General features: G+C 42.8%; 1 protein-coding gene across 2 annotated transcripts; it reads right to left on the bottom strand.

The window, feature by feature from the left end:
• Positions 1–109: 109 nt before the first annotated feature.
• On the bottom strand, positions 110–15,096 carry EDEM1 (ER degradation enhancing alpha-mannosidase like protein 1). 2 transcript variants are annotated; one of them, XM_074879217.1, is made up of 13 exons: positions 14,480–15,096; positions 14,315–14,387; positions 11,297–11,400; positions 10,336–10,507; positions 8,996–9,179; positions 8,308–8,482; positions 7,614–7,734; positions 6,974–7,144; positions 6,293–6,366; positions 5,177–5,273; positions 4,264–4,446; positions 3,307–3,381; positions 110–2,245 (listed from the first exon to the last, which is right to left on the bottom strand). In XM_074879217.1, exons 1-13 carry the CDS (start codon positions 14,878–14,880, stop codon positions 2,186–2,188), a joined length of 1,890 nt encoding a protein of 629 aa, XP_074735318.1. In that variant the 5' UTR covers positions 14,881–15,096; the 3' UTR covers positions 110–2,185. The 2 variants fall into 2 exon arrangements, with proteins under 2 accessions (XP_074735318.1, XP_074735319.1); XM_074879218.1 differs by having other exon boundaries at positions 110–3,381; positions 14,480–15,095.
• Positions 15,097–17,105: the final 2,009 nt, after the last annotated feature.

Below are 17,105 nucleotides of genomic sequence, written 5' to 3'. Positions count from 1 at the left end.
AGGTATACACACTCAAATTTATCTTTTCCCTGCTTTTGGGAGATCACCTGCAAGCTTCAGGATGGCCTTACAAAAACTATGCTGTAAGAAAAACACACATAAAAGCAGCCAAATATACCATTTTTTTAATGCAGATTTGTAAAATTTAAGTTAAGTTTTGAAAATTTAGGACATTTCATGAAAGAGCATTTGGTCCTCTTAAAAATTTCCCATTCCCAATTAAATACTTCATGGAAAAACAACAATTAAGCATACATTGCATTTTTAATTAGGAAAAATTGATATTGCACATTATACCAAGACATACAAAAGTCTGTTTCAGCAAGTTATTCCAGCAGTGTTATCAATTTCATTTTGATATCATTGATTTATACAAAAGTTTTAATTTTAGTGCAGAACACGTGCCCTGTCATTACAGAGTAAAAATGTATCAAAGCATTTTTAAAACAAAAAGGAAGAAAAATTGGCCTCTTAAAGAATACAAAGCCTTTTACCACATAGTCAGCACCAGTCTCCTTGTAGCCAAAAACTGTTCTGATGGAAAGATGACTGTCAGATCACCTTGGCAACACAAATTCCAATGCAGTTCCTAACAAGAAGCTACCCATATCCTATTTGGCACTGTAACTAACAGCCCAAGTCACTAAGGGCTGCAATACCTGCCCATACTGATCCCATCCTACAGCTACCTCTCACTCTATTTCTGGCAATCTACAGGAGGGAAAAGCACAGTGGCAGAACAGTTGTGCAACTTTGTTATAGGCGTGTAATTCTCTGAGGAAAACTCTGAAACAGATTTCTGTGCATAACACTCTGCTGGAACCCTCACCAGGGTTCAGGTGCTTCAGAAGGCACAAAACACTGAGAGGCGATGGCAAGGTATATAATGAACGTTCAGAGGGCTCAACTGCGAGTCAGGGAAAAATCATTACTAGAAGCAGCCACCAATACACCCGGGGCAACGGCTGTCCCGGCAGCCGCCACGCCATGATTTTAAATGGCTGGCTGTGGAATGCTGCGTTTGGCTTCCACGCTACTGAGCACTTCTCATTTCAGAGCCGCAATGAGAAGATCTGGCCCAGCAGCAGCGTTTCGGAAAGCCCAGACATTTTTACTTCCTGCCTCCCTCGGTCGGCAGAAATCACTCCCTTTATGTGCCCTCCCCCACTTCTTTACGTGTTTATGACCTGAAGCACACCTGCATGCCCAGACAATGGTTACTGGTTAAGAAGCTATACCTTGAACCTCTCCCAATACCTCTTTGGATCTCAACACCTAGAATTTATGTTTTGCTTTGAAATAGGGAACTAAGACATTCCAGCAATAGGTTTGCAAAGCCAATTCTACAGGAGTTGGGATTGACAGATGCCTCAAACATCAAGGCAATCAATTCTGTCGCAACATTTTGAGAAACGTTAATGTATTTCCCTCTCCCTCCTTCAACCCTTCTCCCCCATTAAAACACACATATTAAGACTAAGAAGATGGGATTATTTTTTTTTTTTTTTTTTTCCTGAATACAAGATCCAACTATCACGGAATAGAAGATTCTACAATGAAGTCCCTGAGATGCATCTGTATACTAAAAGATTCAAACAATAACCTCTTCAGCACTAACTTCATATTTATTAGAAATGTTTTGAGTTGCAACATATGGTTTGTGAAAACCGATGTTGTTATAAGAAGGTGAAAATACAGCAGATCAAGTTTGCCCTTATATTTAAGCCTTAATTTAAAAATAACTAACCCAACAGTAACATTCAGCTACTCCAACTGTAGTCAAAAGTAAAAAGCATGTAAGCAATGGGGAGTCACTGAAAAAAACCCTGTTGTATTTAGAATAAGTTGTTTTGGCCTCAGTTTGTTTTCATCCCTCAACAGCCCTATCTGAATTTAACTGCCTTTTTCCTGAAAGTTCATCACCAGTTATGCCTTAAACATATCTGAGCTGCATTTCAAGATGGTGGGGTGGAGAAACAGCAGGCTCCCACCATTCCTCACTGGGAGCAGAAGGCAGAGTTTACAGGTACAGCACAGCACTGCAGCCATGACCCCCTTACAGAGGCAGGTAGCAGCGTGTCTCGTGGCAGAGGAAGTCACCACACTGCAGGCTCAGACCTCTTACCAACTCCATCCCCAGGGTGATGCAGAGGCAGCCCCTCTACTAACTGCACCGACACAGAGATTAAATCCAGCCCAGAAATATTCTTTGGGATGAGCACAGAAGTTGATATTCTTCCAGTATCTTAAAAAAAAAAAAAAAGCTAAGTCATCTCATACGCAAGTTACTTTTTAAGTTACTTTGGGATCCACTGTATTTTGTAACCAGCTAATCAGAAATACTTTATCCATCTTCCCAAGCAATCTCAGTTTTTCCTGCTAGTGAAGAAAACTTAAGGCACTAACATATTAACGCTGTCAGGAATGCGCAATAGTTTGTTCTTCATGTACTGTTATACCAGTTCTTAGCAGCATCTCTCCTGAAAAGGCACTAGAAACATGGCAAACAACAAAACTTTTGGAACTTCTGCTCAGCTAAGCTGTATCAAGTTAGCTGCTTGGAAAGCTGAATGGCTTTGCAATTTCCCCTTCCGTCCCCCCCATTCCCTTATAAAAAAAGGCACCTGATATGTTTTATTACTGGTCTCTGCAGCTACAGGCTCTTGCGACTGTGCAGTTCTATACAACCCTGTATATGAGGGATATCATGACTATACCGACAGCTTTTTATACGATCAGGAGTTACCTCTTCAAGATACTATTCCAGATAGAGCGTTTTTGTTTCAGTAAAACCCATTACCAGTGGGTTCCTACCTGAGTAGTACTTAAGATTGCGTATTGCTAGTCAGAATAATTAGATGATTAAACTTGGTGTAAGAAATTGCACTTTCCCATTCCTTCCCCAGTCCCAAGATCATTTCAAATTAAATACTAGACCCTTTTCTAAAGGGACATTTGTAATACAGCTACAAAGAGGTAGCTAAGTGGCACATGCCAATTTTTTTTTTTTTTTTAAAGTATATTCAGCCTTCATTTGCAACAACATTTTTCATAGGAAGTCTTAAAACAAGAAATCTCTATTCAGGTGGCACATGGAGTTACCACAGTCCAGAAGACGGAACTTGTAAGAGAACTTGATCTCCCTTCATGTCCATAATTGAAAACTAACAAGCATGGGGGATACCCCAGTGACTTAGCATATGCAGGTGTGTAGCTGAAGAGGAAAGGAATGTCTACAGCCAAATCCCATGCTCCTCCTGACATATGATAGAAGTTACTCTGAAGAATGATTCAGATCAAGCCCACCATTTGATCAATCTGTCTCATGTAGTTACTCTTCAATGGCAGCAAGTACCTCCTCTCATCAGGAACTCTGTTACACTGTTAACAAAAAGAGAGTATTTTTAAGAACTCAAATACAAAAACAGGCAATCCCATACCCTCTGTAATCTAGCAGGCATTTCAGGATCAGTAACCACAGATTTCCTCCCAGTACAGAAAATTGTACCCAATAAGCACTTTTAGTCCTGATTCTCCCCCACTCTGCAAACTTACAGCACAAGCCACATAAATGAACAGTGAGTGTTTCCTCAGTGCAGGCTGCAAGCTTCCAAATACACGCCAAACTGCTGCAGCTTGTTATTCAACTGAGACTTCCTTCGCTATGACAACTGTGAATGTTTTTTAAAATAATGCTCTTTTTCTGCAGGACTGGGGGGGAGGAGGAAAGGAACCATACTAGAACCTACTAGCAGAGATTAAAAAAAATTGTTCTGTATTAAAAACATATCTGTTTTGGTTGGTGATAGGCTCTGGAACCATAGCTCTGTACTCAGTTGATGCCTAGCTAAAAAAAGGTCACCTTTACATGCCTCAAAACCATTCTGAAGAAAAAAAGCTGTTGTAATGACCCTCTGCTTTTCTCTTTCCCCATCAGAGCAACACTGGTAAATTTTAAGGGCAAAGAAAAGGAGAAGGGAAAAATAATTGGAAATAAATTAACAGAGAACAAATTGCTGCAAAATACTTACAAGGGGACAGGTTTCACCTTCAACATAATCATTCTCACATTATCCTAATCGACTCATTCCACTACTGAAAATGTTTTTCACAGGGGAGCTTCTCAGATATTTGACATTTATAAAGGAAACACTGCAGAGCTCTAAAGTAACATTTCCAAATGGCTTTTTCTACTGCCTAGGCCAGTTCAACATACATCCCTTCTCCAGCAACACAACCAGGAACAATCAGTGTATTCCTTACATTAGAGCTGAAGTTGACTGCCTTTAATTCGTTAGGTTTAATTTTTTCTGTGCTGTCCTCTTCAGGGAGGATGTCTTGCCACAACGAGTTACGAAAACGTTCATCCACAGACACAATATGCCCCTCAGTAGTAAACATATATTTATTTCCAGATTTATGCAGTGGATTCTCTTCATCAAACAGCTGAACAAGAGATGGAAGAGTCAGCTATAGTATGTGTGCAACATTCTTCATGTCCCATCAACAGTAAGTTAAAATGCACGCACTCACGCATTTGAAGGATCACACAAAAAGCATACCTTTTAGTGCTAAATGGGCAACTACTGTTAAAGCAAATGGAAATAAACAGTTTTAATGCACGGGATTTATTTCAACAGTTAAAAGCAAAAGAAAAACTTCTCACATAACTTAAACTGCCCTTATTTTTCTAAGCTGCACTATGCAGGCATTTCTAGGCCAGCATCCACTGTTTTCATTCAGTCACAGATTTATTTGTTTTTCTACACTAAAGGAGATTGAGAACAGTAGCTTAAGCAGTGTTGGCTCCAATGCTTTCTCCTGTGACTGCCAAACCCTGATGGGGAGAAACTGGAGGCTGCTGCAAAATGGCTACAAGCAGCAATTTAGCTCAGAGCTGAGCAGTAACTTCCTTCAGTCTTGCTTCCTTTCCTTCCCAGCTCCCCCACAAGAGAGCTGCCAGCTCTCCAACCAGCAGCTGCCCAAATCTCCAAGATTAGGGAAGGGTCGAAGGAAGAGCAGCAGCACATTCTGTGATACACTCTGATACCTAAACCCCTCTCTTCCCCAGAGCGCAGCACAGTTTCCAGTTAGCAATGTGCTGTCTCCTCGCTGAGCTGTGGTTGTGCACAGCGCATGCAAGAGAGTATCGTTGAAATGAAGAACATGTACGTACCAGGTACAAATATTTGCATGTTTCACTGAGAAAAAAGCTCTCCATTCGATCTTCCTTTGTCTTCTCTACAACGTGGTGTAATGTGGCATAGCCACACCTGCAAGATTTAAGATTAGTTTGGGTTTAGTTCCCATGCATTCTGATCTCAAAGCATTCCCTACTTATTCCATAATTTCAGACCATTCCAATTGTCACCAGGGGTGAAGTTAAAATGAAACAAGTTTCTTTTACAAGTAAGCACTGATTACTGGTTTCTGGTATTCTGATGAGACTGTAATCATTGACCTTGTGGTTCATCTATTCCATTGTGCAGATTTATGAATAGTCTCTCAAAGAAGCAAGCTACTCTAAAGGCACCCTGCACAAAATAGGTTATTTCCCCATGCTGAGCACATGAGAAACCCAGGCCCGGAAGCCTGGCCTCATGCAAAGGTTTCTTCCCAAGCTACCTACTCTTCCCTCCCACCAGCACTTAACAAATGTCAAAGCTGCAAGTTGTCACACAGCGCACTGTAATTCTTTCAGTCAACCCCCACACAGCACCTGAATCCCACTTAACTGCAGAATGGCACTGATTTATACTGTCCTATGGTTAGTACAGACTTGTCTACAAAATCAGTAAATACCAATAGTTGAATAAAAAATTCACTATCCTCCCTGAGTCTTGCAAGAAGTTCAGATACTCGGTATTACAGCCAGAATTCATAGTAACTGTCTTGAGAAGAAAGTTGATATGAAACAGCATCTCTCTTACAGGCCGTCCCTCCAGTTTAGTTAAACACCCTGGGCCCATGAGGTTAGAAATATTCTTGCAGGATCCATAGAAAAAAAAAACCAACCTACTACTTTTACCAGTTTTTAGCAACTGATCATCAACAATGCATTTTAAAAGGCAGTTATAAAATGCTGAAGGCATAAAGTTGTCATTGGACTATAACTTCATTTTCAGATGAGAAAGAAAGAATAGCTCAGTAAATCAATCTTCACTTGCAGCTTTTATGGAGGGTTGGGTTTTCTGGTTTACCTACATCTGGCAGATTGGATTCTATATAATATTTATATAATAAAATATATGCATACAGCAGTGAAAGAAGACAAAGAACATTGAAGACTGACTTTGCTTTTGTATATTTTTCCAAACTCTGAAGAATATCCATTCCCACGTGAAGGTAAAATGGGTTCTTTGTGGCCTAAAGGAAGACAGACAAAAGTTAGTGCCAGCAATTTCGAAATCTTGTAAAGATAACACTTACAACAAAGGCCTACTAGTATCAGATTCTCATGTATTGCAGTAAACTTATCTTTATAGGAACATGACTTAGATTACTCTGTGCAAGCTTCTCACATTTGCATTAGTGCAAATCCTAATAAAACTTGTAGTAAATTCAAACTCCTTGATAGCTTTCTTGCAGCCACAAAGTTATTTTAGTTTACTGTGTCTTCTGCCAGTTGGAGATTGTGCCTAGACAATATAGCAAGGAACGCTATTACATTTACTTCAACAACTTCTATTAAGAAGTCACAAGTCTCTACCTTGTACAAATCTGCGAGCTATTTTTTCAGAAGGTTGTTTAGTCTCATTTTTGTCTGTCTTATAAAAAAGGCTATTTTTTTAAGCAAACATAGCAACTGCATTGCATAACAATCTAGTGCTTAAACAGAGAACTCCATATAAGAACAGGCAGATCCTCAGGCACCAAATTTTAGCAGGCCAGGGGCTAGAGGTAGAAAAAGGGACTTTCTGAACAAAAACATTTTTGCCAAAACATGAGCTGTAAGCTGAGAAAAGTCAAGTACCTGATAAAGAAGATATGTGGACTCCACTAACTCTGGCCTCAGGGGATAAAAGGGAACATCCGGTGCTTGCAATTGCCAGTTGTATCTTTCTGGGAGAGCTCCGTATCGTTTCCATATGGCATAATAAAAAGCATGGAGACAAATAGCATCTTCCACATCTCCTATCAATACCTAGGCAGAACAGCAGCCATAAACATGCACACTTAATACTGCAAGCCAGCAAATTGCTTTCTGCTCTGTTTAAGAACATGCCAAGTAATAAAACACTCCCCTCCTAAGGGGAGACCAAAAATAAAAAAAAAACACCACAAAAAACAAAGCTAATGTATTAATTCCTTCACACTAAAAGCTTCAGTGAGCTCAGCCTCACAGCACGGTATACAAATGCTGAGGTTAAATGAGAAAAGTGAAGAAGTATCTCAAGTCTAACAGAGAGGAGGCCAGGCCTTCCAATATTGTTATGCTGATGCAGAAGCTGAACTGCCCTAAGATCGTCTTATCGAAGCAGCCAGATGTAAACCTGCAGGTTGAAGCTCATCTCAGAAGAGATGCTCACACTCATTCACAGCCTAGAATTAGAATGAGCCTTTCTGACACCCTTCTACTGCAGTGTTCAGCCCTTAACAGAATGCAAGTTTACCTGTAGTCCAGGAAAAAAGGCTTGCAAAGAGTCAATCCATGTGTTCATCAGCTGTCCTGTGAACATGTTTACATTAACGTACAAAGGAGGGTCACCTTCACCTTCATTGCAAGCTTCTCGACTGCCAAGTAACAATAAGCACATGTAAATATTCACTGTTTTACAAGAACACAATGCATGTTTCATTTTACAGCACTGCCACCAGCAAAGAGAATAAGCCACGGATTTGTCGCGATAGGCTCAAAGCCGTTTTGAAAAGAACCAAAATGTCAGTCATACTTTCAGAAAAATTAATTCATAAAGGTATGTACATCATATCCTGAAGTTGTCAGCAGACTCTCTACCAAAAGGTCATGCTAGGTAAAATCAGGCCTTAAGAAGTACTAAACCAGCCAATTTAATACACTTCCTTTGCAGTTCTACAGCCTTCTCTCAGTCTAACATTCACTAACTTGGACGGTAACCAGTTTAGCTTCTTTGCATCAATAATGCTATTCAGATCAGTTGACTAAGTAGTGAATGGAACATTAAAATTTATTTCCACAGTGACTATCATGGAAATAAGATTTTGGTTTTTAAAGAAAAAAAGAGAACATGGATTTTCTGAAGTGTGACACAAAACACTATACAATCTCTCATATCTTGCCGGACTACTCATTGCTTAAGGAATTGATACCCATATGAAATAACATACCCTCTTCTTAAGTGGTTCTGAATGTTCCGATAAGCATCATTGAACATCTCCAGGTCTTCCTTTTCTCCAAAGAGGATGTAAGACTTCAGAAGGTATTCATAGAACGAATCCGACCCTGCTCCCAAGCCACTCTGCTTTCCAACCCAATGGCCAGTTTGAATATTCACAACATTTCCTTTCAGAACAGACAAAAAGTTTAAAGTTGCCAAGTACATCAGAGAAAAATAATCAAGAACCAGAACTTAGAAAAATTACATCTTCAAAAAGTCTTAGGGAGGAATGATTACTATCAGGATAAAGTGTTACGGTGCATTCATCCAAGGAACACAGCACACACATGCAGATTTTTAAGTACTTTTAGTCTTTTGCCAATCTAAATTATATTAATGAGGATACAAATGCAAGAACTTCAGTTTCGTTCCCCAGTTCCATGAAAAATCTGTCCTTGGAAACCTGTGCCCTAAGAAGTCATTCAGATACTCCACTTTTGTTATAAAATTACAAGTGCCATTTTGTCAACAGAAACTATGAGTACACAGGAAGAGTGTACACAGCTACAGAGGAAGCAGATCAACAAACTTTATGATACATGAAAGAAACCTGTAGCATGATTGCACTCCACTACAGGAGACTGAGGCAGGTTAAAGCACAGAGCCAGTCACTACAGCATCACCTCAGAGGATATTACCTAGCAGTCCGGTGTTATTGTTCCTGAGACTCCAGAGTGCTTTGACAGCTCTCCTGGCCACCCATTCAAACGTGGAATCGCCAAGCAGCCTGCTAAGGATACCAAACTCCACCAGCAAGGAGCCGGCGCCTGCAGTACAAGTTTCGTTATTGCTGTCTGGAGGTACCCCCTTCTTCAGATTGACCTGTGAAGCAGGTAGAGAGAGTGCTAACAGCGAGAAGGCAGGCTGCACCTCATACAGCTGCGCTCTCATCTGCAATCTCATATTTATTAGAAAGGCTTTTTATTAGTTTTTGCAATATAAAGTGTACAATGTGTATATAGTTAGAAAGCCAGCATATCGTTGCTCGGTCAAAAAGCCTTCCTGAAGAATTCCTGAAACTCATCTTCCAACTTTGTACCATCATACTCAAGATGGGCAATCCTAATCTTGCTACTCTTATACTTGCTATGCCTTCCAAATTTCAGTCCACTTTTTCATCATTTCTACTAGACATTCATGTTCTTCCAAGGGTGATGCAAGTACTGCTTCCCCTCATTTAGTGCACTTGAAACCAAGAGTTTCCCCAGTGAGTGCTCCTCAACTTCCCCACAGAACAAAATGCTAAAGGGAAGTTACACCACCCCCAACTGCTTTACCAGACTCTGAACAGAAGTGAAAGTTCATGTTTCTACAGGCTGACAGGTCTGGAGGAAAAGCAGTGCTGCTGTTTCCAGAAATTAAAAGTAGTCAGGCAAAGTGCTAAGTAGTTTTATAGTTCAGAGTTGTTCCACTAGAACTGACATCCTTCTCCTTGCAAACTGCATCTGCCTAAAACAAGAGGACACAGTATTCAAGAATACCGCAGTATTCTTGAGTACTCACTCAGCAGTATTCAAGAAAATTACAAATTCCAAGCCCAGTATAACAAATATTTTAGATGAGTTTTATTTTATCACAATTATCTTAGTACTGAGTCACCAGTGAAGTCACTTTCCTAAACTATTTGCCTTTACAGTGTTTCTTGTTAACCTTAATGACAGCATTGTTTGTTGCTGCATGATATCTAGGAATAAAGCAGGGCACATTCCAGCCAAACAGCACGGAAACAAATGACCCATAAGGAACAATACACACAGAGTGAAAAAAACAGCCTAAAGAAAACATTTAGTAGACATAAGGAGCAACTTACACATTGTCCATGTCACCGTAACAGCCCAGTTCCTCCCACACCATTTTAATGTAACTTAGAGCAGGTTCAATACCCCAAGTGCACACGCAGGGCACAGAATGGGAGTTGCAGGACAGGTGAATTACAACTTTCACATTATTTCCCCACTGTGTTGGTGTGCTCACTTACCCGAGGATATGGAATTCCAGTTTTGGTGTTCTCAAAGGCTGGAAGCAGCCTCACTGCTAGGTCATGAGCCATATGCAACAATTCATTGTCATAATCCTTAATGGTCATATCACCAAAAGGCTGTTTGGTATCTGTAATTATTATGTGGGCAGAGAGCAGACTTCCCAAAACCCTATGGGAAAAGGAAAAGATCTTCAATTTTTAAATCTGATCTGAACCTAGTTCTTCAGCTAACCCTTACCAGTACCATGTTTAACAGAAGCATTACTTTGTGTACCTTACAGGCCCTACAGAAGGAGATCTGCTTTTCTCCCCACCGGTAGTGAAAACATCTAGAAGTCACATTGTTTGTCACCCACAGTAATCCCAAAATCCGGTTCTGCAAAATTTACCTAACCTAGTAGCTCCTTACAACATACCAAATCTATTTACAAGTGAAGACCTCCTTGCCCCTGCAAATGGCAGTAAGGTTGTTATATAAACTTACTATTCAGAAAAAAGAAAGCCTAGCCAAGTGAAGCAGCAGTTGAATAAACACTAAGACATTCAGAAAATTAAGCCATTTGAAATCAGACAGTATCTCAAACTCATCTCCAAGACAGACGGGACTGTTTTTCATCTAAAACAAAAGTGAAAGCAAGCAAAAGGTCCGTGGAAGAAAACAAAAGAAGGGAAAACCTATCAGCTGCAAGAGCAACAACAAAAACGTAGCAGTCTGCAAGCCAAACACAGTTGAAACTGCCATTATATCATTGCTTCAAGACACATGCAACTGACTAGAATTGCTTTAATTATGAAAGCATAGAATATTTTCATAAAAAGTAAAAAAACAACTTACTCAAAGAACAATTATGGAATAAAGCCCAAAGACATCAATGATTTTACTTTGGTTCTCCTGTATATGCACACCAAATCTTTAACCTTATTACTGATTTAACAATAGAAACCTAGAGCAACGTACCTGATTGTTGCCTCAAAAACTTGGACCGTTGAGTCTTTATCAAATGAAACTGTGTCAATCACCAACTTCACTGCTTTCTGGAATTCTGAGGAGTTTCCCATTACCTTTTACATAAAAACAAAGCCATTTTGTCTAATTGTTGCTTCAGAAGAGGGTTGGGGAAGAGAATGTTAAGTTCACAGACCAACAGTTGTAGTAACTAGATACAGAACAGAGTACTTCAAGCTCATGCTAAAAAGACCTTCCAGGAAGTTACCCATCCTACTGACATGTAAAAGTGCATTTTTAAAAAAAAGTATGTTAAAACAGCAAAAGCCACAAGGATATATTTTTGTATGTTTTACTAATCTATGCACTCAGGTACTCTTTCCACACCCAACATCAGCCTTGTGGGTGATGTCTTAGAGCAGGAGTCTAAAAACTCTAAAGATCTAAAACACGGAGTGTTTTAACTGCTTAAACTATCAGTTTAAGAGATAAGTTTAGCTTAAAAGGTCACACAACTTGCAGAACAATGAAGTCTGATTTGACATTTATTTGACCAGGGGAGTCCAAGCTTTTGCGCTTTTGACTCAACGCTGCATGCCAGGCCCAGGAACTTCCCCACACCAGTTTTTTAGGTATATCTTAGCAACTGATTTCCACTACATTCAGAGAGAGACATAAATTCAGCCCCAGCTGCAAAGAAGCAGGAATGTGGAAGGAAAACACAGGTTCTCGCTTGCACAAGTTCATGATAAGGCTGGGTGTACAGGGAACCTGTCGAGCTCTTTAACCATCAAAACACCACATGCCAGCCAGTCTGCTCTTTCCATTACCCAGACCTAGTGGGAAAAGCATTCACATGCTTGATTTGAGCAGACGAAGAGCAAAACTGGCTTCTTCCATGCAGAAGCTTCTGAAACACAAGAGACTCTAGGAACCAGAAGTCTTCTTTTTGAGAAAAAAAAGTTATGTACTGCCCCAAAAAGTATGGATAGGACACTGAGCCACAGGTGAATGAGGACAGGAAGGCAACTGTTTAGCCAACACACCATCAGCCACGTAGCCCAGATCCAACTGCTGTTTCAGTTAAAACTAACGTTCTCCTCGCTTCCTGCTTTCAGTTCTGTTCATTACTGCCATGTTCAGTCAAACAGCTGAAAGCTCCTCACCACAGAGCTGCAATTCCATTGTAGCAATGAGAAGTATTTTATAACCTGAAGCGCACATACAGGCCTTGCATGCACCACCTTCTGCATGAGAGAAGAGAAACACACAACGGACCCACTGCATCAATGAGCCCTGACACTCCAGAAGGCCAAGAATCTGCCCTGGCTGCAAAAATGAGGCTAATGAAACCTAAGGGAGTCTCTAAATAAGGACTTCAAGGGGCTCTTCTCCATGATTCCATACTACTGGTACTACTAACATAAAACTGAGTTGCTTCTGACATTATCTTCAAATTTTTATCAGAAATGCATATGATGGCCTATTTTAGTAGGCGAGAAGCAGCTTTACAGCTTTTTCCTCTCCTTCCTTTCACCTCTCTTCATACAGATTTGTGTGTTGGTCAGGCCTTCTGTGCCAAGCAAAACAATCAGAGCTCTTACAGTCACCTTGAGTGAGACAAACTCTCCTCCTGACATAGCTCTCAGCAACCCATGCATACCCCAGTTCAAATCCACCCTTCCTGAATACCAGAGTGATGGCAATATCCTGCAAGAGATCTCACCTGAGCCTTGGAGAAGATCTCCAAAATTTCCTCTGTCTGTTCTGGAAATCTCTGCTGATACATCTCCAAGTACTCTCATCCTTCCCTGCATGTGTAACACTGCTGGCTTATGATCCAGCTGTTAGCCAGCATACACCCCCAGCACCACCTTCTCCTCAGAAGTAAAAGATTTAATAACCTCTCACTTACAAACTATTAGACTTTTTACTTCATACTGCTGAAGGTCACCACAATTTAAATTAGTTCCTCACAGTATCATCTCACCTGCCTTTTTGCTTTAACACACGAAGACTAAACAGCACTGGGCCCATGGCAGGTCCTTGGGAAACACTGCGGAGTAACTACCTCCAGTTTGAAACTTCCTGTTGCCGTCTTCCTTCAACTTCTCACCAAGTTTCTGGACGAAGTACCCCTCTTCTTCAGCTCCACTAGCTTCTTTGTAGGTTTTTGTTTGTTTGTTTGTTTTTTTTTCTTTTTAAATACAGAGCTGATTCAGGATATCACATCTACTGTGGTTGTAAGTTCAACCTCAGAGCAAGGGACAGTATCAGTGTTGTTCAGTACCAGGGCAGCTGAACTTATCAAGACCCATCTTCAAGTGCACACTGACTAAGTTAATGCTGTACTACATCCTCATTTTCCCCTTTAACTCCTTCCTTCAAAGCCTGTTCCAAGCACGCTGCCTGCCGTCAAGGTGACACCTCATGACCATGCTCCCACCTCACTCCACCCATCGCACAGCTGAGACCTGCAGCTTCACAGCCCTTCTAAACGAAGCTCTGTGCCCAAGAGAGAGCCTTCATTCCCTGTTTCCCACACCAGGGTTGTGAATAAACCACCCGGCGAATTGCAACAGGCACCCGTTTCACTGCCAAGGGCCAGACTGACAACAGAGCAAGTAAGACTCGTGGATGTTCAAGAGCATCTGGGGTTTCTCATCTCTCAAAGCCTCTCATCAACTGGCTTCAGCCTTCCAGACATTAACATCCATCTCCTACTAAGTCACCGCTTTTGGAGTTTAATTAGCAGGAGAATTACTCTTTGGCAATACATCCTAGCTATATCAATGCACCTTCAAACTAATTTTGTTCACTCCAGCTGCCGACACGACCCTCCTGAATTTCCCTCTTGATCAAATTTAACGGGGTGATGCAGCAACCCCGCAGCCCTCCCGTGCAGCAAAGCACCGCGCTCGCAGCTGGACGCACCAAACTCTTCCCTCCAGAACCCCCGAGCGGGGGGGCTTAGCTAAGACGGGGCTGAGCAGGTTTTAGAGGGGTGTGTGTGTCCTCTCAAGGACTCACCGCCAGCGTGTCCAGAGCGTCGATCAGCGTCAGCGAGTAGTTTCCCAGGACGTCGTTGATGTTGAGGTTAGAGCTGGAAGAAGCAGAACCGAGCGTCAGGCCCCGGGCCTGGCCCCGTCCTCGACACACACCCCCACACACACCCCCCCAAGCCCGGCGACTCACGGGTCGTGTCGGTCGGGGCCGCGGCCGCGGCAGTGGAGGGGATCGAGCTCGTCGCGGGGGAAGGCGTGCTGCATGTAGCTGTCGTAGCCGAAGACGAACATACCGCGGGCGGCGTCGCGCAGCCGGGCCCGCAGCTGCGGCGGGAAGGCGCCGCTGTACCGCCGCTCGTACTCGTCCCCCGCCCCGACCACCGCCGCCGCCCCCCCACCCCGCCGCAGCAGCGAGCCCCAGTGCGAGGAGCCGGCGGCGGGCGGGCTGAGGGCGGCGGGCGGCGGCGGGAAGGGGAAGGGGAAGCGGCGGCGCAAGCAGAGGCCCGGCGCCAGCGCGGGCAGCAGCGCCAGCAGCGCCTGCAGCCCCAACCTCAGCAGCAGCAGCCCCAGCACCAGCGACCGCCATTGCATGGTCGCCCGCGCGCCGCGCGCATAGTTTAAAGGGGCCGGCCGCTCCCCCGCCCGCTCGGCAGCCCCCAGAGCGACGCGTCTCCTTTAACAGCGGAAGGGAAACACGGGCGGTGGACGGCACAGGGCCCGCCCCCGCCCTGCTCCTATTGGCTGAGCCGCTCCGGAGGCGGGACCGGCTCTCCGGCTATAGGGTACGCGGTGACGTCACTCACGGGCTGAGCCCCGGCCTGCCTTAAAGGGCTGTCGTGGCACGGCCCGGGGGCGGGGCGGCGAGAGGCGGCGGCAGCCGCCCCGCCCGGGTCAAGAGGTCAGGCCTAGGCCGGGAGTCTAAAACAGGCCTGGCAGCCACGGTGCTGCCTGGGGAAGGTGAAGAATGAGAAACAATAGTTTTTTTCCAAGCAAAAAGCCCCCCAACCAACCATTCAAGTAGTTTGCAATCCCTTCCTCCTGCTGCTAGCACCAGGAGACCCTCACTGCAACCTGCAGCAACAAAACATCCTCCATGGCGAGGGCAGGGCAAGCTTTTCTCCACGCCTGAGGGAGAGAGCAGGCAAGGAGGGAGGGCAGACGCTCAGAAGCGGCCATGCCGCACTCCTGGGCCAGAGAAGGGGGATGCAGGGCTTCCCTTCACCGCCGGGCAGAACCGCCGGCCCAACCGATCAAACAACAAGATAGAAAAGAGAGGGATGGGCGTGACTATGGCATCAAAATGGGGCACAAGAGCAGAGAACAAGAGCACAAGAGCAGCTGGAGTTTTCAGAAAGCAGCATAAATAGAAAAGCTGACGAATGCCACTTGCAACTTGGAGATATGAAAGTGAAAAAAATAGAGTGAGGCAGTGCTGGTAAAAACAAAACCCTTCAAGGACAGTCAAAGGAACAGAAAAGTGAGTAAAGCTACAGCTGGGGAGGTAAAAAGGGACACACATCTCTGAGCTACCCCAGAAACCTTGACAGCATCACCAATAACTGTGGTTGTAAGCGTGACTGCTTTGTCACTAAACTAAGGACTGCTGTTCACTTTAGCATTGCATCCTTTCAGCAAGAAAGGGCATGATTTGTTCCAAAGAAATTTGATAGAAATAATATAATTCAATGATAATAATAATTCAATAATAATATGAAAAATCCCTATGCAGGAAGACTGTTATCATGTACAGACAACCAGACAGTAATGATTTGTCTTCAGCCTGTATTTTATACTTTCTATTTCAGAAGTCAAATCTTGCTCTGTGATTTCCATTCATGGCAACAGAACAGTAGAATGAATAAATCTAAGAAAAAGCACAATTCAGCAGTCCATCAAGACTTCTGTATGCAGACTCCTGTTAAAATCCTCTACAGCCTGTTTAAACATAGAAGCCTGAGGTTGCTCTTTCAGTTCCTTTCCTCAATCTGTGCAAATCACGCATCTTTTCCATGTTTTTCCCCTCATGCACCAGAAATATTATTCACACCAAGAAGGAGATTAATTTCTTGACTCTAAAAAATGAGGAAAGTCCCTCATTGCTGAAGAGACTGAAATATCTTTCTACATCCCAAGTTAACACAGTTACACAGAAGCAACTTACCAGTTTACTTCACTGAGACTCTTGTGAGAATCAAGTTTAGCTTTAAATTTCACACATCACAACAGCTTTTCTTTCTCTACTCATGTAGTTGCTTTGTTTGTTCAGTAACATTTTTTATGAGCTTCTACTCAATAGTCTTCTCAGAAACACAAATGAGACCAACAAATGCTTTCGGCATCTAAAGCAAAGCCGTAATCAGAAATGACAGTTTCACAGACGGACTACTCAAAGTTGCTCCCCACGGAGCACAAGGCTTACAGTCACTCTCTCAAGATGATGTAGTTAATGCTCCTACCAGTTTCCACAGAAACCACTCTGCTAACACACAGCACACACTGACCAAGCATCAACCAGGCAACTGCATTCATCTTTTTTTCAGTTTAGAATTCATTTAGAGTTAGCCTCATTCATATACTCAAGATTACCATTTATGACAGTGTTTAAAACTTGAAGTTTCCTAATTAGGCCAGGAAAGACTTCTTGAATTTACTACCTGGATTTATCTGCCAGCTACTCTCTTCACTGTTAGAAGAGTGCTTCAAGGAGCCAACCTCTTTGCTCCTCTTCCAGGTGATCTGAAGAATTAAATTTTAGCACAGGTATCTTCAGTTTAGCTTGAGTGTGTTTCCCACAATTTGGTAATGAGGGCTTCTTA

This window comes from Strix uralensis, chromosome 10 (genome assembly GCF_047716275.1).
Source record: "Strix uralensis isolate ZFMK-TIS-50842 chromosome 10, bStrUra1, whole genome shotgun sequence".
Lineage (NCBI taxonomy): Eukaryota > Metazoa > Chordata > Aves > Strigiformes > Strigidae > Strix > Strix uralensis.
This window is presented reverse-complemented; position numbering and strand designations above follow the sequence as displayed.

What these genes read in the sequence shown, in the direction of transcription:
- EDEM1 (XM_074879217.1), bottom strand. Translation starts at nt 14,880, where the DNA reads ATGCAATGGCGGTCGCTGGTGCTGGGGCTGCTGCTGCTGAGGTTGGGG. An exon ending in GTTTTTGAGGCAACAATCAG is followed by an intron (nt 10,508 to 11,296) that starts GTACGTTGCTCT and finishes CTTTTCCCATAG; the next exon opens with GGTTTTGGGAAGTCTGCTCT. An exon ending in CAATAACACCGGACTGCTAG is followed by an intron (nt 8,483 to 8,995) that starts GTAATATCCTCT and finishes CTGTTCTGAAAG; the next exon opens with GAAATGTTGTGAATATTCAA.